Source organism: Crinia signifera, chromosome 5 (genome assembly GCF_055691185.1).
Source record: "Crinia signifera chromosome 5, ASM5569118v1, whole genome shotgun sequence".
Taxonomy (NCBI): Eukaryota; Metazoa; Chordata; class Amphibia; order Anura; family Myobatrachidae; genus Crinia; species Crinia signifera.
In genome coordinates, this window is record NC_139221.1 from 126,358,591 (window position 1) to 126,384,459 (window position 25,869).

The 25,869-nt window shown below is 41.9% G+C and overlaps 1 protein-coding gene across 1 annotated transcript in view; it reads left to right on the top strand.

The window, feature by feature from the left end:
• LOC146080565 (enoyl-CoA delta isomerase 2-like) overlaps positions 1-12,189 on the top strand; it is a 32,553-nt gene extending 20,364 nt beyond the window's left edge. The window contains exons 4-9 of the mRNA XM_083188005.1: positions 185-254; positions 1,467-1,566; positions 3,482-3,602; positions 5,576-5,665; positions 7,416-7,559; positions 10,764-12,189. Of these exons, the coding sequence (XP_083044131.1) occupies positions 185-254; positions 1,467-1,566; positions 3,482-3,602; positions 5,576-5,665; positions 7,416-7,559; positions 10,764-10,919 (681 nt within the window). The 3' untranslated portion in view covers positions 10,920-12,189. The remainder of the gene's footprint in view (positions 1-184; positions 255-1,466; positions 1,567-3,481; positions 3,603-5,575; positions 5,666-7,415; positions 7,560-10,763) is intronic.
• Positions 12,190-25,869: the final 13,680 nt, after the last annotated feature.

A 25,869-nucleotide genomic window follows, 5' to 3' on the forward strand; every position in this document is an offset into this window, starting at 1 on the left:
CCACAGGTGGGGCTAATTACTTCACTTGTGATTCTGTGTGGAGACCTAGAAAACGTGAACTGTTGGGGAGGTCCGTAGGACCGAGGTTGATAACCACTGATCTAGAGTATACTTGGCAAGAGAGAAGAGGGGGAAACTGCCACTATTTACTTTGAAAATAACATATGTTTCTTCTTCATTGAAGATGTACTATGAAATTATTTGTGCACTGGATGAAGCTGAAAAGGATGAATCTGTTTTAACAGTCTTAACAGGTATTGGATGGACAATTGGAAATTTTCTTACTCAAAGCAATATAATTCCCCAGATATGCCTAAAGCTGTGTACACACGGTACACTTATCGCTGGCAATATGGTCGCTGATGGGAGTCCTTGGGAACCACTAGGGAAAGTAGTGATCATTGGACCCCTGCTAAGTGATACAGCGACTTGTCAACTTTTGCACCTGCAGGATTGTGGGTGGTGGCACTGACCTGGGTCCAATGCTTTCATATTATACGAGGGCGACCCATTATACAGAGGGCGACCTAGGTTTAGCCCTACTTATAACCCAGGTCGAATTGCCAGGTTGGTCTACCCGGTTATAAGCTTTAGTGGTTTCATACCCCACCTCAACTCGAGTTGAACCAACACCAACCCAGCAATTACCTGGGCCCAAGGTGTGGTGTGAAAGGGGACTCTGGAGTGGTCCCTGAAGCAGATCATAGCTGGGCATAAACCAGTTTACGTTATCTAACGGGGGTGGAAAACAAAGAGGTTAAATTCAATAAAGTTTCACTTTGGTACATTGGGGTCAAATCATAGATCCCATTTATAAAAATAAGGACAGTGTTTTGCAGAGCTAATTATCCTTTTGCAGAAGATTTCTGTAAAGTCCCTGCTACAGAAAAAATACAAATGTGTACATACACTGCAATTAATGCAGAAATGTCCTAGGTGCAACATACATCAGCGATGCAATTCACTGCTGCCTATCAAGACCACCACCATCATTGATCAGTGATCATTAGGCAAATATTGGGAAGCCGATATGTTAAAATATCCTGCCTCTTCAAATCCAACCAGATTGTCATCAGAAATGGCGAGTCTGGGGAATCCAACATGTTGGATTTCTCTAAACCCCGGAGCCAGTTGGGAATTGTGGTTATCAGTCATAGAAATATGGGCCCCATTACTCATATACATTATATTTTGGCATTAGTAAAAGGAGATACATACGAATGGTCAGCGGTGGGTGGCCGTGGTTTGAATACCGATGCCGGCATTGCAATGGAGGGAATCCTAACCGGGGTCAGGTAAAAATACTGCCAGCATCCCAATAAAAGTCCTGGAAAAAAAAAAAACCTTTGTACTGTAATAGCCTTGGCTTACAACAAACTGTATAAGAATGAAAGTTTACAGAATCAAAGTTCTAATTGGATAAATAATTAACTTATAATTTTATTAATTATATTCATTTTTTGCAGGATATGGTGACTACTTTAGTAGTGGTAACGACCTGAATAATGCTAAACTCATAACACCAGCAAAAGATGAGTTGATAAAAACACCACTAGATTTAATAAGGTAATTTTTACTTTTGTTATGCTCTGATAGCCAATTGCTTAACATGGGCCACATGTAAAGTTTTTGTTTTATGCACATTTGAAAAAAATATCCTAATATATTTATAATCTCTTTGTAGAACACAGTATTTGGTCTTTTATCTGACTATATTCATATTCAAGTATAGCACACACAAAAGCACAATCACTTAAACTACTGTAACATAATTAGAATGAATGTATTAACTGAAGGTCAATTTCACCACTTAGGATAACAATTTTGAACCATTATCATTATCAATGCGTGTAAACAGGGTGCGATATCGATTCTAGGGTGGCGATATCGGCTGGCAGGGAGGGAGGGTTGGCGAAAGGGGGGGGGGGGGTTGTTTGAGCCAGGGCGATTGAGCAGTATGCCCTTCGTTCTGTCTTAGTAGTAATAGAATGTACTGCACAGTATATTTCTACTTTCGATCCTGGGGCCACACATCGGGATCGGATGCAGGCATACGTGGTAAGATTTGCACTTAATTTTTATCAATTAAATTGCACCGTGTGTGCCCACCATTGGTTATAAACGATTTATCATATTTTGGGGAAGATATACTAAGCCTTGTACAGTGATAAAGTGGAGAGGGATGAGCCAATAAGCTCCTAACTGTCATGTTACAGGATGTGTGGCATATATTTAAAAGCTTTGAGAGATAAAGTACACACCAATCAGTGTCTGGAGGTTACACTCTAGGGTAGATAATAAACCTTGGAGAGCAATAAAGTGGAGAGAGATAAATTACTAGCAAACCAGTTCATAACTATCATTTTTAAAACATGGGCTGTAAACTGACAGCTAGGGATTGATTGGTTGATCTTTTATCTTTCTACAAGGGTTGATAATATACCTCTGTATTTATAGTTTATGGTGGAAATTTAATAGGATTAGATTCACAAAGTGAGCAATTAGGAAAGAAATCTCCAGTTTTTTTAAAGTGGCAATCACTTACACTGCAAAACCCGTTTGATTTTGCATTGTACAGTAAATAATTGCCACTTTAAAAATAACTGTAAATTTCTTACCAAATCTCTCACTTTCTGAATCTCTCATCCTATTAAATTTCACCCTGAGTCTCTTTACTTCATCACTCTCCAGGGCTTAAACCAGGGTTGCCTACTTTTAAAGTCTCCTCTCCGGGAAAAGCAGCTCTTCGTGGGGCGGGGCCTGATGTAGACGCAATTTGCATCTTTAGCCCCCCCCCCCCCAAAAAAACCCCCACAAATCGCAGTAATTTACCGCTGCGGTTACGGAGATTCAGGGGGTGCTGCCGGTATCTTGGAGGGTTGCTCACCTTTCCGGGGGGCCGGGAGGGGGACCCGATTTTCTGGAGCCTCCCGGCCACTCCGGGAGGGTAGGCAACCCTGCTTAATACATCTGCCCCTTTATTTCCTGTTACTACCCGAACATGCTTTATTTTTCTAAAAGAAAAGAACTACAAATGTGTCCTTTTACATAGCATCTGTGATACATATGCATCACAGCACACAAGTCTCAGCATGACAGGGTGTATGATATGGATTTACATGCAGCCGGAAACTCCATTCTCAGTCCCAAATATCAAATACGTAACAAACAGTACAAAGGAGCAATATAATTGCAATATAATCCCATGTTCAAAATTATTTATAGGCACTCTATTACTAAAAGGTGATAAAAATAGAAAAGGAATACAGTTATGTGTATGCCATATTATAAACATCACATTGTGCAATCAATAAATAAACATCAAAACAATTTTGTATTTTAAACAAAGTAAAATAAAAGTCAAATAAATAAAACTAGATAAGATTGTAATATTTCATATATTTGTCATGTCACATCTATGACTGTGTGTGGTCTCTGGTATTAAACTGTCTGATTTATAACGTGTTTTATAACTTTTCAGGAAATTTATTTGTAAATTCATTGATTTTCCAAAACCTCTTGTAGCCATGGTTAATGGACCTGCAATTGGTATTGCTACAACTATTCTTGGTCTGTTTGACCTTGTGTATGCCTCTGACAAGGTAAGATGTATGGGACGATACATATAGGAATAACGCACACTATAATCAGCACTGGTTGTAAAGCATAAAACAATCACTAATGTAGATGAAAAGTTTAGCAGTGTTTATAAACACACTAGTTACAAGCCCGTCAAAATGAGGGACCAACATAACAGTAATACCACAATGGTGGCTATGCAGAACGGAACGAAGCAACACTAGAATTTATTATATAGAATATGCAATATTAATTTATAATATATTTACTATTATTAGCTTACATTAGCTAGTGAGATTTTGGTACAGGTTAAGTATCCCTTATCCAAATTATTCAGAAAACCATACATTCCAGAAAGTGAAAAAATATATATTTTTTTTTGGGTAAAAGCACTACTGAGGACATGATATGTAACTGGCACTAAATATGGGCAAGTGATTGTTTCGCATTCAAAGTCAGTGCCTGAGTTAGTAAACAAACTTTGTTTCATGTTTAGAAACCGTGTTTTATGCATAAATAAAATATATTTGTGTGTATTTCATGTGTTTAATGTTATACAACATAAATGCAAGATACCTCAAGATACATCATGAAAATATAAAAATATTCTGAAATACGGAATAATCCATTATCCAAAATTCTTCTGGTCCAGAGCATTTTGGATAAGAGATACTCAACCTGTAATAACATTACGGAAAATGTCCAAAAGTCTATGGAGCCCATTCAGAGTTGCACACAGTTGGGTGCAATTGCACTTGCATTGGATGCATGTATCTTAAGGGGAATATTTGACATTTGTACACAGATCTATGACTGCACTACCCCTATCTACAGTATGAACTTGATTTCATAGATGTCATCCACAGGGCCATCTTAACAGCATTATGGGCCCCCGGGCAAAGCAGTCCAGCGGGGCCCCTCCCAACACAACCTTGTGGGTGCCACTGTACTGTATGTATGTGTGTATATATATGTATATGTTCATACAGGGGCGGATCCAGGAGAAAATGACAGGGGGGCACCATCAGGGCCGTCTTAACAGCAGTGTGGGCCCCTGGGTAAAGCAATGCACTGGGGCCCTTACCCATTCTCCCCTCCTAGGGGTGGGGGGTGCTATTAGCAGCAGCTTTGATGTCCCACGGGTGGCAGGGGGTGCTCTAGCTTCCATTCAACATGTAGGACCTGGAGCAGTAACTTCTGCTAGTTACTCCTTTACTGCACAGGTGGTGGGAGGGAGAACACTAACATGTGGAAGGGGCACTGAGCTGAATGACGGGTCCCTTGTAAATGACTTCCAGGGAGGTAGTGATAGGGTATAGTTTTATACACAGGGGAGGGTTGGATAATGGAGTGGGCTTAATATTCGCCATTTTCCGGTGGATGGGCAGCTTGTTTGACTGCAGATATCGGCAATTATCTGTAAATAGATTTCTTAGCCTTCAATAGTATAAAAACCTAGAGTCCCTTTGTTCAGGAGGTGCTGGGAACTTGGGTATCAGAGATCAGGAGCCAGAGCAATCCATTGACAAAACTATAAAACTGTACACCAGACGTTTGGAGCTGGAGCAGGGACCGGCTGCTGTAAGCCTAATATCTCTGGTTCTGAAAAAGATAGAGACAAGCCGCTAGTGTTGACAGAAAGGGGAGAGTCCCAGCTTTTGGACTATACTCTCAGAAAAACCAAGTCAGAGAGAACCTGAGAAATATGACTGGGAAGTAAATGAGTAATTAGCAGAAGTTAATGTGGACTGCTGCTTTGAAGTTGGATATCTCCAGTTCCCCAAGGCCGATTTTCAAAATTCTGGTATCCCTGGAAAAAGGGGATCCTCAGCTATCAGAAAAGGGTCCTTATACACCTGGGGCCCCTGGGCAAGTGCCCATTAAGCCCATACGAAAAGACGGCCCTGGTCATCCATCATTATCAGGGCACACTTGCACCTATAAGTATAGTATTGGTACATGCTGAACAACTAATAATCATATCTTTCTCATGCAGGCCACATTTAATACACCTTTTAGCAAATTGGGCCAACATCCAGAAGGATGTTCTTCTTATACGTTCCCTAAGATAATGGGTTTAGCAAAGGTAAGTCACACTCTATGGGCCCGATTCAGAGTTAATCTGCAAATTTGTAGATAGCTGCGAGTGGCTAGTCACCACCCAGAATTAGAAAAAACCCACCCTGTGTCAATCTGCGAGTGAATTGCGAAAATGTCACAATCAAGTATCCTGTCGCACATCCATACGCACTTTACTCACCATCAAATGATTTTCCCAGTCTGTGCAAATGTGAGTAAGTTTGACTTCACTATAACTCTCCGACAGATACAGGCTGATCAAGGCTGGCGCTGACATCATAGACCCTCCCGTAAAACACCTGGGCACACTTGCATTTTTTTTGGGATACTCACAGAAACTGTCAGCCCCCCCCCCCCCCCCCCCCCCCTAACGGCAATGTCCTGTCTGTCAAATTGCGATTAGATATTTTCACTATTTTTGTTACTATTTAGCCTTGCACATGCCTCCTACGATCCGTATGCATGCAAAGTCTTTCGATAATCAATAGGATTGCGAATTAGCACAATAACGATCATCTCTGAATAACCCCCTATAGCTGTTAATAAGATTGTTATTTTTAACACTTGTTTCAATGTGACAGTTTTAGTTTGCAAATGATTATTTCTGCAGTCTTATGCTGTGTACACATGCTGTGATTCAGGGTCACTTTCTGTACAGTCGCATTTGATACAGATTTGATCCCGATGTGCGGCCCCACAGAATTGTGATCGAATGGCAAGTGCAGGCAAGTCTTATTTCCGCTTCGATCTGCTAGATTGAAATGAGGGCCATGCTCAATGCAACATGCCCCCCCCCCCCACACACACGCACATTGCACTTTACTTTTATTTCTGATATTTGATAAACAACGCTCCTGTGTGATCCATGCAAGTTCAAATATATCTCTTCTCCAGTGAAGAGGAGGCATGGCATTGTTGAACTACTATTCTGTTTCTTAGAGCAGAGTTTCCCAAACTCGGTTATTACAGTCCAGGTTTTAAGAATATCCATATTTGAGCACATGTGACTTAATTAATATCTAAATCAATCTTATTTAACCATCTGGACTCAAGAATGGATTTCCTTGAAACCTGGACTAATGTAGAGCGTGGGAAACTCTGGGGGATATTTTGGTTCACTCTTTCTGACAAATTTTTACTCCATCAGATCAGCATTTCGGGCCCCGTCGTCAGGATACATACAGGATACATTCTATATATCCTGACGACGGGGCCCCGAAATGCTGATTTGATGGAGTAAAAATCTAGCCCACTTTTTGTATCTTCCAAAGGGCCTTATTCTAGCTCACTCTTTCTGACAAAATCCTTCTTAGATGGACAAAACCATGGGCCTTATTCTAGTTCACTCTTAGAGGCAAATTCCTTCTTAGCTGGACAAGACCATGTGCACTGCAGGGGGGCACCTCGTAAGCTGTGTACACACAGGGCAATATGATTGCTGCCAATATATTGCTCAGCAATCATATTGCTCAGTGCCCCGTTTTCATCAGCGACCTGAGATGATTGCTGATGGAAATGACACTGCCGTGAGAAGAGGCAGGGGAAGCTCAGCGACCATATTGCCAGTGATTTTTGTCCGTATGTACGCACCTTAACCTTTTATCTCATTGTCTGTTGTCAGAACAGAAATAATGAGAGGGAAAAAAAAGAAAGCAGATCCTTCACCAGGCAATACTTTCAGATGTATGCTACATGTTATATACTATTATGTTAACCATCAGTAAACCTATATTTGTGTTACAATGTTTTGGGGGCAGGCTACTGAGGTACTTGTTTTCAACAAGACTTTAACAGCTCAGGAAGCTTGTGACCTGGGCCTGGTCACTGAAGTATTTCCAGACATCACGTTCCAAAAGGAAGTTTGGTCCAAGTTAACAGCGTATGCTACATTGCCTAAAACTGTAAGTATGGTAAGCTGCTGAGTCCCTTAGTCTGATCTTTATTGGGATGGTCACAATTGTTCTGATGTCTCACCAGAGTAGCAAATAACAGTGTGTGAATAGTGCCACTTCACAGAGCCCTGTGGGTAGTAGCGCCACTCACCCACCTGCAGTGGCACTGTGCAGCCACAATCACTGTTGGGGTGCTGGCTAGAGCATCCTTTGTAATTCCTGGCACTGGTAGCAGGAATTCTGAAACTATTATTCTTTGCATAGTACCTTATTCTGGTCTATTCGTAGGGCCACATTCGTTCATCCACAATATGCAAATGTAGCCTCTAAGTGGGACAAGCAGTACCTCACAGGTTCACAGGGAGCCAGTGTCACTGGCTCCCTGTGAGGTACTGCCTGTCCCACTTAGAGGCTACATTTGCATATTGTGGAAAGGAGAAAGTTATATCCAGCTACTGTCATTAACCTGTCATTGAACACTTCTTTTGAAGTTTCTTTTGTTAAATAGATGGTCCAAACAACTACCATCAATTATTGCAGCAGACGACTGCATTAATTACCAGCAGTTGATCACTGTATTAAATTAAAGGATACACCTTCTTCATTCACTTATTCATTAGAGGATTTATTACCTCTGGGATGATTCATTGTCCCTGATGAAGTCCTGAAGGACGAAACGCGTTTTATCTATTACTTGATTTATTGTATGTACATAGCAACTCAGTGGTGATATAACACAGCGCTCCTCTATTCTCTCTCTCTCTCTCTATATATATATACATATATATATATATATATATATATATATAACAAAGGAAATAAGTGCGCAAATTTGAAAAAACCTTTAACAGTGGATGTTGCTGTGATTATCCACACACAAGAGAGGTTTTTTTTTGTATAAAAAGTCCCGTTCCAATTTTTCATGCACCAAGGGATCTTTATCTCTCGGCAGCTCTCGGTCACCTGAATTCCACAGGTGTACAGACACTAAAAAGAAAGATGTCTTGACACATCTGATGGACAGACTGCAACGCCAGGCCACGCCCCTGGGTCGTGTGTCTGAGACACGAGTTTACGCGATTATCTTGAGGTGGTTGTACCGCCTGCTGTGGTACGTCACTTTATACCTGTTTTTTATTGGAAAAACTTTGTTTTTAAAATAAAAGTTTCTTGTGATATTGCACTATGGAGCGCTCTCATCTTTCTTTTTAATATATATATATATAAATATATATATATATATTTCTCTGGCCACAGCTGCTCTGTAAAGGGTTAAGGAGCAGTCCAGCATCAGATAGAGTGCTTTGCAGCCAGGTAACTGAATCAGGTTCACTGCAAAGCCAGGAATGGGACTCTAATGTGTGTTTTGGGGTTAGATGTGTGGGCTCCCAAACATACGGCTCCAGTCCAGGTTTCCAGACCTGCACAGCCTCATGTGGGAACTGGGCTAATGGAAGGAGAAGAGATTTAAATTTTGTTTAGTTTGGTGCTCATGGCGCTGATGCTCAATAGGGGCCAGTGAGCAGGGAGAGGTGTTATAGAGCCAAGGACTAGGACTGCCAGTGCTCGGGGGCACTGCATGGACAAAATAACATTTGTTGTTGTTTGTTTGTATGAACCTTATGGTGCGTTAAAGTGGAGTTTTGGCATGTATGACATAAATACAAGCCCAAATACCGAAAAAATTGCCTGCTGTGTCCTATCTGAATGGCAAACCTACTCCTCACCTCTATGAGGTGAAGTACCACCAGTGACCACTTACTCTTTTTGTGTGCTAAAACTAAAAGATATCATACCAGAAACTGAAAGCAATCTTTGCAGAGACACTGACCTGTGTTATACATGCTGGATATGGAGCTGTGAAGACAGAGATTGAAAGTAGGAGCAGATAGGGTGGGGTGTAGAGTTTGTGGGCTAAAAACTGTCCCAGCTCAAAGGGAAAATAAAAATGGTCACATATCAAAGTGAAAGTACATTGCAGAAGCCATCATTTTGGTGGGCTTTTAACTTGAATAATATAATGCCCAAACACCACCTTCCACTGAGCACCCTGTCTTAAGTATCCCAGGCACCCCCATGGCTTAATCCAGCGCTGTAGGTACCTACAAATTTGAAGTGTAGTAACTGTTAGTCCATGCTTTGTAATTTGACGTTTTCTCCATTACATGCAGGGGATAGTTATCCAAGTGTAGCCTGCACCTCAGAAACAGAAATCATATGTAATATTACCAGTGATCTATTGATTTGTTATTTATAAGGTTCTGCCCAATAGAACAGAGAGGGGAGGTGTATTAAACATTGGAGAGAGATAAAGTACCAACCAATCAGTTTCTAGCTGACATTTTACAGGTTGTATTTCAAAATTGGTAGTTAGAAGCCGATTGGCCGGTACTTTATTTCTCCCCACTTTTATTTCTCTCTCCAAGGTTAGATGCATCTCCCCCATAGTCAGCTGTTACTTAGAAACTACATTATCTGAAAGTTATTAGAATCACTAATATGAATGAACCTACTCAGGCGCTGGGCTGTTTAAATGTATTCCCTGATTGCCAAGGAAAACTGTAGGCCATGCATCCATATGTAGTGTTACTAGCTGATTTAAAGCTGCAACATTATAGCAAATGATACCACTACAGAGCAAGATGGACATTCAGATGGGATGTGGTCACTAGATTGACCACTATATGTCGACATGGAATAGGTCAACATGAAAAAGGTTGGCATGAGTTTTTCATGTTTTCTTTAAAGGGTGGTTTTTCATTCTTTACTATACAAGTTGGCATGGAGTGAGAATATACAGTATTATAATAGTGTTCCCGAAGGACGTGAGGGTGTCCATGTCGACGGACACCGATGAAACACGAAAAACTGATGTCAACCTTTTCCATGTCGACCTAGTGACCAGGGCAGCCTATTTCATGTGTTCACCTGTCGACCTTGTGACCCATGCTTTTTTTGCCTAGATTGGTCAAATTACAATAGGCCTCGAGTGTTATGTATGGTATCCGTAGAGTATATTTTTGTATGCTGAAAGTGAGTATATATCTGCTGTAACAACTGCTCTATTACACAGGTAAAAAATTATTATATTGGAGGATATATTGTATACTTTGCAAATATTTTAATTCGGTGAATAATCATAGTTCTTTAAATTCCTAAAAACCAATACGGGTTCTTTCCAGAAAATAATAACACCATAATTTTCTTTATTAGTGTCTGTCCCTCTCCAAGCAGCTGATTCGCGATGTGGAGAAGGAGACACTTCATGCTATTTGTGAGAAGGAAATTGAACTTCTCCATAAAAGAACAAATTCTGAGGACTCCATCAAGGCCAGGGAGCTTTTTTTCCAACGCAAGGCAAAGCTGTGATTTATCTTTTGTCATTTACTATCTTACATTACTATGGTTCTTTGCCATTATTACTATTAAAATGTATTATACAGAAAAACACAATGTGGAAATTGTACTTTCATATATTTAATCATTACCTTTTATTATCCCTAATATTCACTTCTTATGGTAGTCACACTGTGTATTAATGTTTTGCACCGTTAGGCTGTTGGGTTCTAGGGGTGACTAGTTGGCTCGTACACTCTTGTGTTACATCATTGATTTGGTGATGACTCAATCGTGCCATAGTTCTAATGCTCCTCTACTGTTGGCTGGAAAAATTACAGGAGTGACTCTTCAATTCTTTCTGTAACCTTAGTGAGAAGAAGGTAATGCATATAAATGTTTATTATTTATATGTTTTAATCATTTACTGACAAGTATACATTTTCATTATCTCTGTTTAGCATATGGGCATACACTTTTGCTTTGCTGTTTATTATGCTAAGAATTAAAAAAGTTTGAGCAGCAAAACTATACTGCAATGAACAGTTGTGAGCTATTGTGGGCTGAGTCGGCAACAGAAATCTTGGGGCCGGCACACTTATATTTTTGGGGCCCTTACCCCTTCTCAGAAGGTACATACCAGTCAGCCATTGGCTCATCCTAGTATGTTTCACTGCATTACCAGCCCTGCCATGTTTCTTCAGAACCATTTATTTTCTTGCCTCAACCCCCCCCCCCCCCCCCCCAGCATATTCACAGACCCATTCCCCCCCCCCCTGTTGTCTCTCAGCTACATTCCTGAACCTATTAGCCTTATCCCCCTTCCCTTTTTCAGCATCATCCCCCATGTCTCTTAGCCCCAATATCCTGTATTTCTTCAGTATTTTCTCATGTCTCCCTCCCTTCATGTTGATTCATCTCCAGCCCCCTATTCCTGCCTGACCCATTGCTTTCCAGCCTAGTCCAGCCCACGCTAACCTCCTGCTGTCTGCTGAGGCTTCTACTTCTCTTTGTAGGTGTCTCGGCTCATCTCTGATCCAGTGGCGTGATAGCAAGCATGCTGTGCAGGCACAGGAAATACATTTATTGTGCTGGGCTCCCTCTCTCTCTCTGCCTGTGACCTCATTTATACAGCAGTAGCACAGGAAAGGGGACCACATGAACTGGACTACTGAGATTTATGAGGGTTTGGAGCCCATTGTAATCTTGGGTAATGGTACAAGTGTCACCATGTATACCATGTCACACATTGTGGGTGGACTTATTTGGGTGAGGAATTTGTTTCTCCAGTGTAAAATAAGGATCATACCTATACTATACACTGCTGATGATTCAACTTCCTTGATATTACTCATTTGCTTTTATAAAATAAATAAACACATTTTATCAGTTGTTAGCAGCATATTATATTTTAAATGTTTCTAATGTAATGGAAGAAACTTTGTATGCCTTATTTATTTCGGACATCTAGGTGAGTGTATTTAATGTGTGCCTGTCTGTAGGTAGGTACAGTAGGTGTGGATTTAAATGTGTCTACCAGCTAACACCAGAGTGGGCCACTTGGGCTATTATGTCAAGTTATCACTAATCTGACCTTTCTGGAGGGGCTTATCGCTTGTTTGTGAAGAGCACAGTTGCTGCAAGGAAAACCACCATATCTCAATGGGCATCTACTGCTACATTGCCATTAACCCTGCTTCATCCTAAAATATCATATGTATGTCATATAAAATGGTGGGAACTGTCCCTTAACAAAGAGAAAGGAGCTAAGAAGTTCTTTCCATCTGCCTTCCCTATACCTTATACCTTTTCTAGTCAGGTCTTCATGACGCAGTCATACTCCCAGCCAGGAAAAATTAAGAAACATTCTCCTCTAGAACGCCCCCATTTTAAAATGTTCCTTTTTAAATGGGATTTTAGTTTTACACAAACATTGCTTTTTCTCCCATGTTGGAGTATATATTATTTGCAGATTATACTATTTTTATCTGTCCACTTGCATTTGTTTGGTACTTTACAAATCAGCAATGAGGTCAGAAGTTGATGCCTAAATACTAAATTGTATAATGTTCACCATAATACCTACACATGGCATAAAGTGGTGAACAAGAACAGTTATTAGATACATGTGCAATCCCGGCGGTCAAAAGACCAAAACCAGCATCCTGAAGCGGATGATCCCGACAGTTCCAGCGCTAGTGTTCTGGAAGCAGCTGGTATTCAGGCACCAAGATTCAGACAGCTAGCATCCCAACTGTTGGCATTCAGACAGCCAGAATCCCAACTGCTGGTATTATAACTGCATCCCCAGGAACTAAATGTATGGCCTTATGATGTGAACTATAATAATGGATACAAATCATATTACAACTATGATATATGCCATGGATTCCTTACCCAGCCAATTTACAAATCATAGAAAAAGAGTAATGGTGATAGGCCACTTTGCCAGGTGTTAAAAAATAAATTGGTCACCTCATAAGGCAAAAAAACCGAGATACAGGTTTATGCACCCATGGGCAATTAAAAAAACAAAAGCACTGCACATTGAGCATACATTTTACTGTTATCCTCTTTAAACTTAATAAATGGAAAATCATATTTCAGTAACCTGAAGGTAGTTGCATTCTTAAATAATTGAATTTGGACTTGATAAAGCAGATTAAAAAAAATTGTTTTTCAGAGTCTCCAAGTATAGGGTAACTGGTAGGGCATAATGTGAAGCTGAATTGTGTTGCAATTATAGGAATCACCACAGGGACAGTTTCTGTAATGAATATCTGTCAAGAGGGAGATTTTAAGACAAATTAAGGTTTACAGTAGAGGGTTTTGCAGAGGAAAGGTAGTGCAGAGTATAGCAATTGAGTAATCTGGATCTGAACAGAACATCAGTAACAGATCTCAGGTTCCTGCAAGGTCAGATTAAAAGTGAGGTAATTGGGACCGCAAGCACCATGCATCTTCCCACTCGTGTTGCCAACTCAGAAATTAAAAAGTAATTGTAATAGTAATCCCCCACCCCAAAAAAGCCCTCAAACAATAATAAAGGGCAGGATGTATTGCGGCACAAGTTAGGTGGCTGTGTGAAATGCTGGCCAAACGCAGACTTTTTTTTTTTAAAGAGGCAATCACTTATATCGCAATATCTTGCCTTGTAATGATTTCCCCTTTAAAACAATGTTCCAGCCAATCAGCTCCTGTCAAGTCACAGAAAAATAACAGGATTCCCAGGAAAAGCATCTCAGGACAAGTGCCTATTTTCAAACTTGATGTTGTGACAGGGATGACATTGGTTGGTGGTCCAGTACTAAATAAAATGATGGGTTATGTCAGGCATTCCCACCAACAGTGCAGGTTTTGTAGATATCCAGGCTTGAGCACAGGTGACTTAATTAGTATCTGAGGGATTCTGAATAAACCATCTGTGCTGAAGCCTGGATATCACTAAAACCTTCACTGTTGGTGTGTCTTGAGGACAGTGGTTGGGAATGCCTGGTCTATGTGATAAGCAAACTCTGCATAAACTATAGAAGCACTAGCCCAGGCATGTCCAACGTTGGCCCTCCAGATGTTGTGAAACTACACATCCCAGCATGCTTTGCCAAAGTTTTGCTATTAGAGAATGCTAAAACTATTGCAAAGCATGCTGGGATGTGTAGTTTCAAAACATCTGGAGGGCCAACGTTGGACATGCCTGCACTAGCCTATCCACCACCATATAACAGAACCAGATGACTGGTAAGCACAATAAGTTTTCTTTGGCTTTGCCATGGAAACTGTGAAGATACTCTAGGGCAGTGGTTCCCAACCCTGGTCCTCAACAGTTCACATTTTCCAGGTCTCCACACAGAATCACAAGTGACCTAATTTGCTCGACCTGTGGATCTTTTAAAATGTGACTAGAATAATAAGCGCACCTGCTGGGTGACCTGGAAAATGTGCACTGTTGGGGGTACTTGAGGACCAGGGTTGGGAACCACTGCTCTAGGGCACCATGATTTAAGAGAGTGGGAACCACTGCACGAATATATTTTGCCCAATACCTTATTTCTATTTTTCCTTATACAAGTCCTTAAAATAATACTACAAATTATGGTCTGCTTAATCCAGTGGTTCTTAAACGCTGTCCTCAACAGTCCAGGTTTTAAAACTATCCATGGCTGAGCTCAAATGGTTAAATGACAGAGTTACTAATTAAGTGACAAGTACCCAAGTATGGTTATATTTAAAAGACCTGGACCATTAAGGGTACCTTGAGGACAGAGTTTGGGAACCTCTGGACTAATCGAAATAGGACATTTCAGGGATTCTAAATAAAGAGAATTATAAGTTTGGTTGAGAATTTAGGTAAAACAAATTTTAGTATGTGAAACATTAGTGATAGAGATCATTCTTTAATGTTAACTTGATCTTCTACTGAAGCTTAATTAAAAGGTCATTTTAACAGATAACGCTCATCCAACCTTTTTATTACATATATTATTGGTATATGATCCAGATCAAGAAATGGATCTTTAATTACCTACCGGTAAATCATTTTCTCTTAGTGTATAAGGGATACTGGGGTAGCTTACTACAATGAGGTATAGACGGGATCAAAAGGAGCCAATGCACACAAAAACTTCTTCAACTGGATGTGCTGGCTCCTCCCCCCTATGCCCCCAGCTCAGCTTAGGAAAATTGTGCCTAAAGGAGGGAAACATACATGAGAGGAGGAACAAACAAATGAGTGGTAAGACTAGTGAACCAACATCCCCAAACAAAACAGACCAACAACGGCTGGTAAAACAGCAGCTGATACAACAAACTCATAAGAGGGAGAACAGCAAGGAAATAACACCTGCAGTCAAGGAACCATGAGGTGGGCACCCAGTATCCCTTATGGACTAAGAGAAAAGGATTGACCGGTAGGTAAATAAAATCCTATTTTCTCTGTCATCCGTAAAGGATACTAGGGTTGTTTAGTACAATGGGGGCATCCCAAAGCTTCCAGAACAGCCTGTAACATGAGAAGATGACTACAGCACCTCCCATCCAAACAGAGTATCCTCATTGGCTAGGGTGTCACATTGGTAAAAATTTACAAAAGTATTCTTCCCAGACCACATAGCGGGCCCGGCACAATTGCAAGGCTGAGACACCCCTAACAGCCACCCAGGATGACTGTACCGATCTAGTAGAATGGGCCTTAATTGACTCTGGAACAGGCAAAGCCGCTGAAGCATATGCTTGCTGGATAGTTAGCCGAATCCATCGAGCAATAGACTGCTTTGATGCAAGAAAACCCTTCTTTTTCACGTCATACAACACTAAAAAATATCTCAGAACTTGCCGGCACCACAATAGGCTGATATAAATGAAACGCGGACACCCCCTTTGACAGAAACTTCTGGAAGGTCCTGAGTTCAGCTCTATCCTTGTAAAAGCTCAGATAAGGACTTTTGCAAGATAAAGCCCCCAATTCTGACACACGTCTGGTTGACGCCAAAGCCAAAACACAACTGCCTTCCACATGAGAAACTTTTCCTCTACCGACTGCAGGGTCTCAAACCATGAAGACTGTAGAATGTTCCGCACCAACGTCAAGTACCACAGTGCCATCGGAGGTACAAAGAGGGGCTGAATATGAAGAACCCCTTGTAAAAAGATCTGAATTTCTGGCAAAATAACCAATTTTCTTTGAAAGAAAATAGACAAAAGCAGATGTACTTTTATGTAACCTAGACATAAGCCCAGATCCACACCTGCCTGTAGAAAACGTAGTAAATGGCCCAACTTAAACTCCACCTGAGAACACTTCTGGCCTTCAGACCAACAGGTATATTTCCTCCACATATGGAGGCTGGCTCGGCCCCCCGGCATGATGACCCCCATCAGCACCCGGAGGCGGCTCCCGGCCACGACAAAGGAAGATCAGGCCTGCAGGCCCCAGACGCTGTCCCCCAGCATCAGCGCAGATGCGGGAGCCCTCTATGCTGTGGAGGAGGTACAATTAGACTATAGGGGGCAGCAGCATGGAACTCAGCCCGGGGAGGGCCCAACTCCAGCCCTCAGTGACTCTCACCCCACCGGTTCTCCTACAGCAGGCATGTCCAAACGATGGCCCTCCAGCTGTTGTGAAACTACACATCCCAGCATGCCTTGCCATAGATCTTGCACTCCCTAATAGCAGAACTGTGGCAAGGCATGATGGGATTTGTAGTTTCACAACAGCTGGAGGGCCAAAGTTTGGACATGCCTGTCCTACAGGAAGTTGGCGCCGCAAATGGCTGCCTTGGATCTGTGCACTGTGATAACTGTAATGTCCCTGCTGTAACTGAGCGGTCTTTGCCCATAATGTACTGTCCCTGCTTATACCGTTACCTACCCGGCTGCTGCAGCGACCAGTGGCGCCGCCGATGGCTGCCTAGGCGCTGAGCTGCTCGGGGGGCATGTGGTCCCCCCACATGTAATGTCTCAATGTAATGTATGTAACGCCTTCAAAAAAACCCCCACCCCCTCATCCCTGTTGATACTGCACTGTAAATCCACAAAAAAATTCCTAGTGTGCGCAAGCACACATGGCCAATAAAGTTGATTCTATTCTATATTGTTTTGACAGAACTTCTTTTCTGTCCAGAATCATAGTAGGTATGACTTTACTTGAATACCCTTTTTGGCTAGGATGAACCGCTCAACCACTAGACTGTTAAACTAAGCTGCTTTAAATTTGGGTAGACGAACGGTCCTTGGTTTAGAAGATCCTTTCTTCGAGGAAAACACCATGGGTCTTCAACCAACAGTGTTTTTTGTTTTTTTTTATTGCATACATTTTTTATTTAAATTTTGTGTTACAACCAACATGTTTAGGAGATCCGTATACCACGTTCTCCGAGGCCAATCTGGTGCAATCAGTATCGCCTCTACCCCCTCCTGTCTGACCTTCCGGACAACCCATGGTTATCCATAGTGCTCACCTGAGGATTTTGTGTCCTGGAACAGTACAGCAGGAGTTTCTTGTTGAGCCCTCTGAACATGAGATCTACCTGCGCATAGCCCCATCAGTTAGCAATCTGCTAAAAAAAAAAACACACCCTGTAGATCGTGGCAGCTCAGATAATCCACCTGCCAGTTCTCCACACCCAGGATGAACAAAGCCGAAATCGCACATGCCTTTCTGCTCATTTGAGAACCCTGGACACTTCTTTCATACAGGCCCTGCTCTTCGTTTCGCCCTGTCGCTTGACATACGCCACCACCGTGGCATTGTTCGACTGGACGGGCTGATTTTGAAGTAGACTTTCCGCTTGAATCAGGGCATTGTATACTGCCCGAAGCTCCAATATATTGATCGGGAAAAATGACTTGTGTGTCTGCCACTTGCCCTGGAACTGGAGTCCCTGAGTTACAGCACCGGAACCCTTCACACTCGCGTCCTTCGTGAGGAAGATCCAGTTCTGAATTCCGAACCTCCAACAGCTGAAGGGTCTGCATAGCATAGCAGCAACAGCATGTTCTGCAGGGAAAGACGAATGATCTGGTGCATTTGTAAATGTGAATCTGACCACTTCTTTAGTATGTTGAGTTGGAAAATTGTGGCGTGAAACCTGCCGTACTAAACTGCCTCAAATGAGGATACCATTTTCCTCAAAAGATGTGTGCAAAGATGCACCTAAACCCTTTGCGACCACATAACTTCCTGGACCATGTCATGAATAGCCCTTATCTTGTCCTTTGGAAGGAAGACCATCTGAGTTAGAGTGTTTAGTACCATTCCCAAAAACTGAAGTCTTTGTGACGGAGCCAACTGAGAATTTTACAAGTTGAGAACCCACCCGTGTGGTCTTAGCAACTGCATGGTATGATGGATGCTGTCCAGCAGTTGTTCCCTGGATGAGGCTTTTTATTTTCATCCAGGTAGGGGATTATGTTGACCCCTTAGACTCTGAGCCATTACTTTGGTGATAATCTGAATGGCACCGCTTGAAATTGGTAGTATGCTTGGTGAGGAGGCCAAATTGGAACGTGAAGGGACGTGTCCTTTATATCTAAAGATACAAGGAATTCCCCTTCATGTAAACCTGAGATTACAGCTCTCAAGGATTCCATTTTGAATACCCACAAGTAGGGTTCAGGGATTTGAGGTTAAAAATTGGCCTCACCAAACCATCTAGTTTTGGTACCATGAACAGGCTTAAGTAAAGCCCCATGCCCGCTGCATAGGAGAGGGACTGGTATAACCACCTGTGCTTTTGTCAACTTCTGAATAGCGTTTAGAAATAATATTTTTGTCTCCTGAGGAACCGGGAGACTTGTTTTGAAAAATCGTCTTGGGGGAATTTGTACAAACTCTAGTCTGTATCCCTGGGAGACTAGGTTCTTCGCCCAGGAATCCTGACTTAAGAGACTTGGCAAACTGGAGCGAAAAATTTTAAGCGGGCCCTCACATCGAGTTCTCCCACTGATGAAGGGCTGGCGTCAGGCTGAAAATTTATAAAAGGCAGAGCCAGTTGCCCTGGTCTTATGGAGCAGAGGCGGCAAGCTTACGTGGCTTCCCTCTGATGCCCCTGACTGCATTGGTAGCACCCCATGCCCTTCCCCTGAACCTAGGGGTTCGAAAGGACTGAAGAGAATGTCCCGGATACGAACGCCTGGCCAACGGAAAGATCAACTTTCCCACTATAGCCTTAGAGATCAAGCTCCAAAAAGCCATTCCCCATGTAAAGGGAAAAGCTTCCACACTCTTCTTTGAGTCATCACTAGACCGATCCGCAGGTGTGTGTGCGCGCAGCACCTACCTACAGCAGCGGGGTCCAGGCAGCAGCGGCTGGGAGCTTATAGCGCTATTTGCATGGTGGCGCGGCGGGAAGCACTGCTTAATTTGAAAACATACTTTGAAAAGAGCGGCTGGACACTGAATGGCTGAGAGAATTCCATCAATCAGCATCCAGCCGGTCTTTTCAAAGTATGTTTTCAAATTTATGTGCATTGGCTCCTTTGGACCCCTGTCTATACCCCATTATACTAAGCTACCATGGTATTCCTTATGGATGCCAGACAAATATAAATTTTCCAGGTATTTATTAGTGACACCACTGGCCATGTCCATGTGTATGACTCAGCACATCCAAAGTACGAATACCCCTTACTCACCTATTACTGGGTATACACCTAAAGATTTATCTGTCTAGGGGGAACAAAAGTCTGGTAATGTATGCTGTACAACAGGCATGTCCAATGTTGGCCCTCCAGATGTTTTGAAACTACACATCCCAGCATGCTTTGCAATAGTTTTAGCATTCTCTAATAGCAAAACTGTGGCAAAGCATGCTGGGATGTGTAGTTTCACAACATCTGGAGGGCCAACGTTGGACATGCCTGCTGTACAACAACAAAAAAATTCAAATAAATATTTTTATTCAAACAGATTGAACAAATTAGTTTGAACGACCATTCTGATTTCCAGTGTTTGGGAGCAAATTATTGATGGCCATTTGCTCACATACTGTACATTATCATATTCACGGACTGGGACATGTTGATTGAGGAAAGCAAGGTAGATGGTGAAGTTGACGTTAATCACCTAGCATCACTGGTTTTAGGCTACTTAAATTGTTGTATTGAGAGTGTCACAGTGAAAAAGAATATCAGAATATTCTCCAATGAGAAACCCTGGGTTAACGGCAAGGTTCACTCTCTTTTAAAAGCCCGGAACAGGGCTTTTAAATCCGGAGATCTGTCATTATACAAATCTGCAAAAACTGAATTACGACAGGGAATTAGACAAGCGAAGATTGACTACACTGTAAAAATTGAGGCTCAGAGTAGCCAAATCGAAAATCCCAGATACATGTGGCAGTTGATCCAAGAAATCACTGGTTACAAAGAGAGGAAAGTAGAGATGGGGGGTGATAACAGTCTGTTAGTTAGCGACTTAAACTCCTTTTACTCTAGATTCGACAATAATAACAATGTACCCATTGTGCCCAGAAACATTCGGGAGGGTGAACCCCCCATTATGTTTGATGTTAGTACAGTGGTTCATTGCTTGCGTCAGACAGACCCGAAAAAATCAGCTGGTCCTGATGGGATCTGTGGTAGTGTTCTGGCAAACTGTGCAGACCAATTGGGTGGGATTTTAACTATTTTATTTAACCAATCCCTCTTGGACTGTATAGTCCCAAAATGCCTAAAAACCTCGACCATCATCCCAGTTCCCAAAAAGAAAGGCCTCCCCAAATGTTTGAATGACTACCGCCCTATTGCGTTAACGTCATTAGTAACCAAATGTATTGAGAAACTGCTTGTAAGACAGATTCAGTCATTCTTGCCGGTAGAATTTGATCCCTTCCAATTTGCATATAGGAAAAAACGTTGTTCTGACGATGCTGTAGCTTCTGTCATGCACTCCACCCTAACGCACTTGGAGCATAAATCAACCTATGTTAGGATTCTTCTGGTTGACTATAGTTCCGCATTTAACACAGTGATCCCAATGTCACTAGTGTCTAAATTATTTGACTTGGGCTTGAGCGGATCTACTTGCAACTGGATCTTGAATTTCCTAACTAACAGACCCCAGGTGGTCAAAATGGGGAACACCGTATCTGAGGAGACCATAATTCAGACTGGAGTGCCGCAGGGATGTGTCCTCAGTCCCCTACTATACTCGCTGTTTACCCACGACTGCATATCGTCCTCTGACTCTGTCAAGATTGTGAAATTTGCTGACGATATAGCAGTTGTGGGGTTGATTAGTGAGGATGATGAAACCCACTACAGAAAAGAAATAGCGAGACTGGTAGCCTGGAGTGAGGGAAACAACTTAGTGTTAAATGAGGGAAAAACTAAAGAATTAGTGATCGATTTCAGGAGAAAGTTAGTGGTGCCGAAGAAACCAGTGTGTATAAACGAGGCAGATGTTGAAATTATGGAGACAGTCAAGTTTCTGGGACTCCAGGTCTCAGCCAATTTGTCATGGTCTGGCAATGTTCTCACTCAGACAAAGAAATCCCAACAGCGTCTCTTTTTTCTGAGGCGTTTAAAAGCGGCCGGTGTGAGCAAGCCTACCATGACAAACTTCTATAGATGTTCGATAGAAAGTATTCTGACCTTCGGCATTATCGTCTGGTTTGGCAATTGCACGGTTAGGGAACGTTCAAAATTAGAACGTATTGTAAAGGCCGCAGGTAAAATTATAGGAGTGCAACTGCCAACCATACTGGAGCTCTATAATTCTAGAATTCTAAAGCGTACCAAAAATATTTTAGCCGATTCCAGTCACCCGTTTTTTAGTTCATTCGAGCAATTACCTTCGCTAAAAAGGTTCAGAACCATGAGGGCACGTACTAGCCGCTTGCACAATAGTTTCCTTCCATCAGCAGTGCGTATGTTGAATGCTTGAAGTGATGTTTGATTTTATGTATCCCTTATGTATTTTTCTTCCCTTTTTTATATGTATTATGCGGATATTGCTTTTACTGTACTGGTATTTATGTACTACACAATTTCGTCTGCAGTGAGAGTTTTCTCCCGCTGCTGATGACAATAAAAGTTGACTTGACTTGATCATATTTTTGCTCCAGATTGGACAGATACATCTCTAGATGTGTAACCAGCTGAAAATAAGGGAATCATACCTCAAGTTGTAAGTTAGGGTAGAATTAAAAATACAAATTGTAATTAAAGGCTTAGAGATTTTAGACCCGTTGGCAATGTTAGATTGCAAACTTTTTCTTGCCTGCAGCCTTTTGAATTCTCCAAGCAAGTGACTAACCCTACTGCCTAGCTTGTAATATTTTGTGAGTCAGGTGTACGTTCTGTAATTTTATCATTGCGACCAATTTTCTTACTTCTAGATTGTGCTTCATATATTTTGTCTCTGTTCATTTGTCCACTTACATCTAGCAGCTGTTTGTATTATGGTACCTCTCCAAGAAGCAGTACGGATGGTGTAATGGTTAGCATTACTGCCTCACAGCGCTGAGGTCATGGGTTTGATTCCCACCATGGCTCTAACTGTGCGGAGTTTGTATATTCTCCCCGTACTTGCGTGGGTTTCCTCCGGATACTCCGGTTTCCTCCCACAATCCAAAAATATACTGATAGGCTAATTGGCTCCCAACAAATTAACCCTAGAATGTCTTTGTGTGCGTGTACATGTGGTAGGGAATATAGATTGTAAGCTCCACTGGGGCAGGGACTGATGTGAATGTTCAAATATCCTCTGTAAAGCGCTGCGGAATATGTATGTGCTATATAAGAAACTGTTAATAAATAAAAAAAAAAAATAAGAAGCACCAGTAAGTAAATATTGATACATTAGCTTGAATATGTAGATCAAAAACCTCTTGATTAATTAGTCCAACTTCAGTTGATAAAAGAATAAGAATGATTAATGTTGTTTAAAATGACAATGGTGATCCCAAGTCTATTGTATTATCCATGTCCGTGAGGAAGACGCATACCTGGAAGTGTACTTTGGGTCTGATTCAGACCTGCTCACTAGGCTGCATATATTAGGAGCCTGGTGAGCAGGTTAACGGCACCGTGGCAAACCTACGCAACCCCCTGGGTGGCTTTTGAGCTGAAAGCAGCTCAAACAGCCAAAATGAGCTGAAAGAAAATTGCCATTTACTCTAAGGATGTTTTAGATGGTTTGTTATAACTGATGACTAGATACTGTTTTGTGCAGGTTTATGCACTATGGCAGTTGATGTCCTCCATGTGATGTAAACAGAAACTGATCAGTTTGCATTAGTCTTCAAACGGACATATGCTCTCTGGGGTCTAGCATGACACAGCTACATGCCTCCAGTCAGAGAGGGGCGAGATCTCTAAAGACATTTGCTAGTGGCAGGCACTTTCATAACTAGACAGGGTGCTAAGAACTGTACATTTCTCATAGTGCATAAATACAGCAGTCCGCTGTACTCTAAGTAGAGGAAGTGTAGGCCTGGTATATGTAATCCAGTTCATTTGCACAAGTAAATGTCCCCAATTACGATCACAGTACCATATTTTCAACTCTGCTCTGAACTACCCAAGTGAATAAATTGTCTATATAATTGTCTTAATATAAATTAAATATAGAACAAAACCAATATGTATTGACTACACTGGGTATGATATATAAGCTCGACAGTGACCATGTTGATATGTCGACAATGCAACTTTCATGCATGCATTTATGTCATCATTTTCACTATGTCGACATGCTGAACTGCATATAGACGAGGCTGGCCACTTGTATAATGCACAAAAAATGTACAGGGGGCATCAAAGTACACGACACTAAAGGAAATGCACATAAGCCGATAATAGTTTGGATTATCCTAGTGATCATTTCTATTTTTGATAATGTGTTGTCTATTTGGAAGAGCGAGGGGTAAGAGTGGGTGCATTGGGCAGATATTAAAGAGATAAGAAAGTAAGAGATCACATAGAAGTCCCCATATTAATATGAGAACTCAATTTGGAAGCTTCGGTTAGTAATTGTGTAAATAAAAATTTGGAAGCAGATGAACAGAAAGGGGTGGCTTTCCCCTAAAGGGCTACAAGGAACCGGCAAGTTCCTTTAGGGCTGAGAAACCATTTAGGTGTTCGCACTTCCTATTGTTTTACGATTGGGATCTTACAGCTCTATCTTCTAGACTGATGTTTGAAGACAAACAACGCAATCAGGACTTTGCTGATGCTACAGCACTCTGCAGCTCTGACCCACTGGCTAAATGGCCGACAAACCAAAGCTGCTACCATTGCTACAACACTGCTCTGTTGCATGGATGGAGCACCCTCACAACGGCACCACCTACGAGGCCTGTAAACACACTGAGCAATGCAGCAGGTCTGCTCCACTGCTAATAACAAGTCTTGTCTGCTGACATTTGCTGTGGGTTAAACATATTCTTATTTGCAGTAATACATTACTCTGGTGGTATTTCTTGGGTCTCGGAATACTGTCTCATTGCTGCTATTATGTCTTAATGTTATTACTTATTCTATTTACCACGCTGAATATTTATGCATCTGGTGAACTTGCATTGAATGCAGGGATCACAAAAGCCAAATTACTAAATTTATGGTCTGCAATCACCATGGGCAACATTCAAAAGTAACATTGTTTATACTAGTGTATGGATGCTTCTACAAACTTGTTTTATCAATCTTTTCTCTCTCGCTAAGCTTGTTTTCATTATCTACCTTTTCAACTACATTGTTGCCACAAGTTTTCACTTCAATAATACACATTAGTGTTAAGTTGTATAACAGAATATGCTTGTTGACAGAACAGTGATAATTACGGTTTGCTGTAGGTTCCCTATTATATATTTTTTTTATTATTTGTGCTTTAGGTATCTACCGATTGATTACTGCATACATACACACCACACACACACGCAGCCTGATTCAGCCTGGGTTATAGTTTTGCAAAACTATAATCATCCGCATTAGGATGTGGGGACTCCCCCAGCACAGGGCAAGGGCTCCCAGCTAGGGATGGCCATCGACTATCGATGTTCCCAAAATATCGATGGTTGGGACCTAGTGCTCCATGTTTTGGGCATCGATAGTGGATGATCGAATAGTTTTATGCCATCGATGGATGGCTTCCGATGGAAAAAGTTGGGGCGCGTGCGCAGCGTCATTGCGTCCAGCAGCGTCGCTGCGGGCGGCCCACCCGCCGGGAGGTGCGCGCATGCGCAAAATAAACAAACTGGATTGATGGCTAAAGTTTCTTCTGCGCATGTGCGCGGATCCAGGCCGGGCAGGATGCCCGCAGCGACCCGTCCCATTGATCTGCGCATGCGCGGCTAAGCGATGGCAGGAACCATCGATGGTGTGAGGTAGAATGGTTTATAGCCATCGATGGTTCCTGCTCTAGAAGCCATCGATGGCAACCATCGATGGGGGATGTGCTGATGGCCATCCCTACTCCTAGCGACTGCGCTAGGTTATCCACTTATCTCACAAAAATCTAACAATTTAAAGACCACAAAAAACA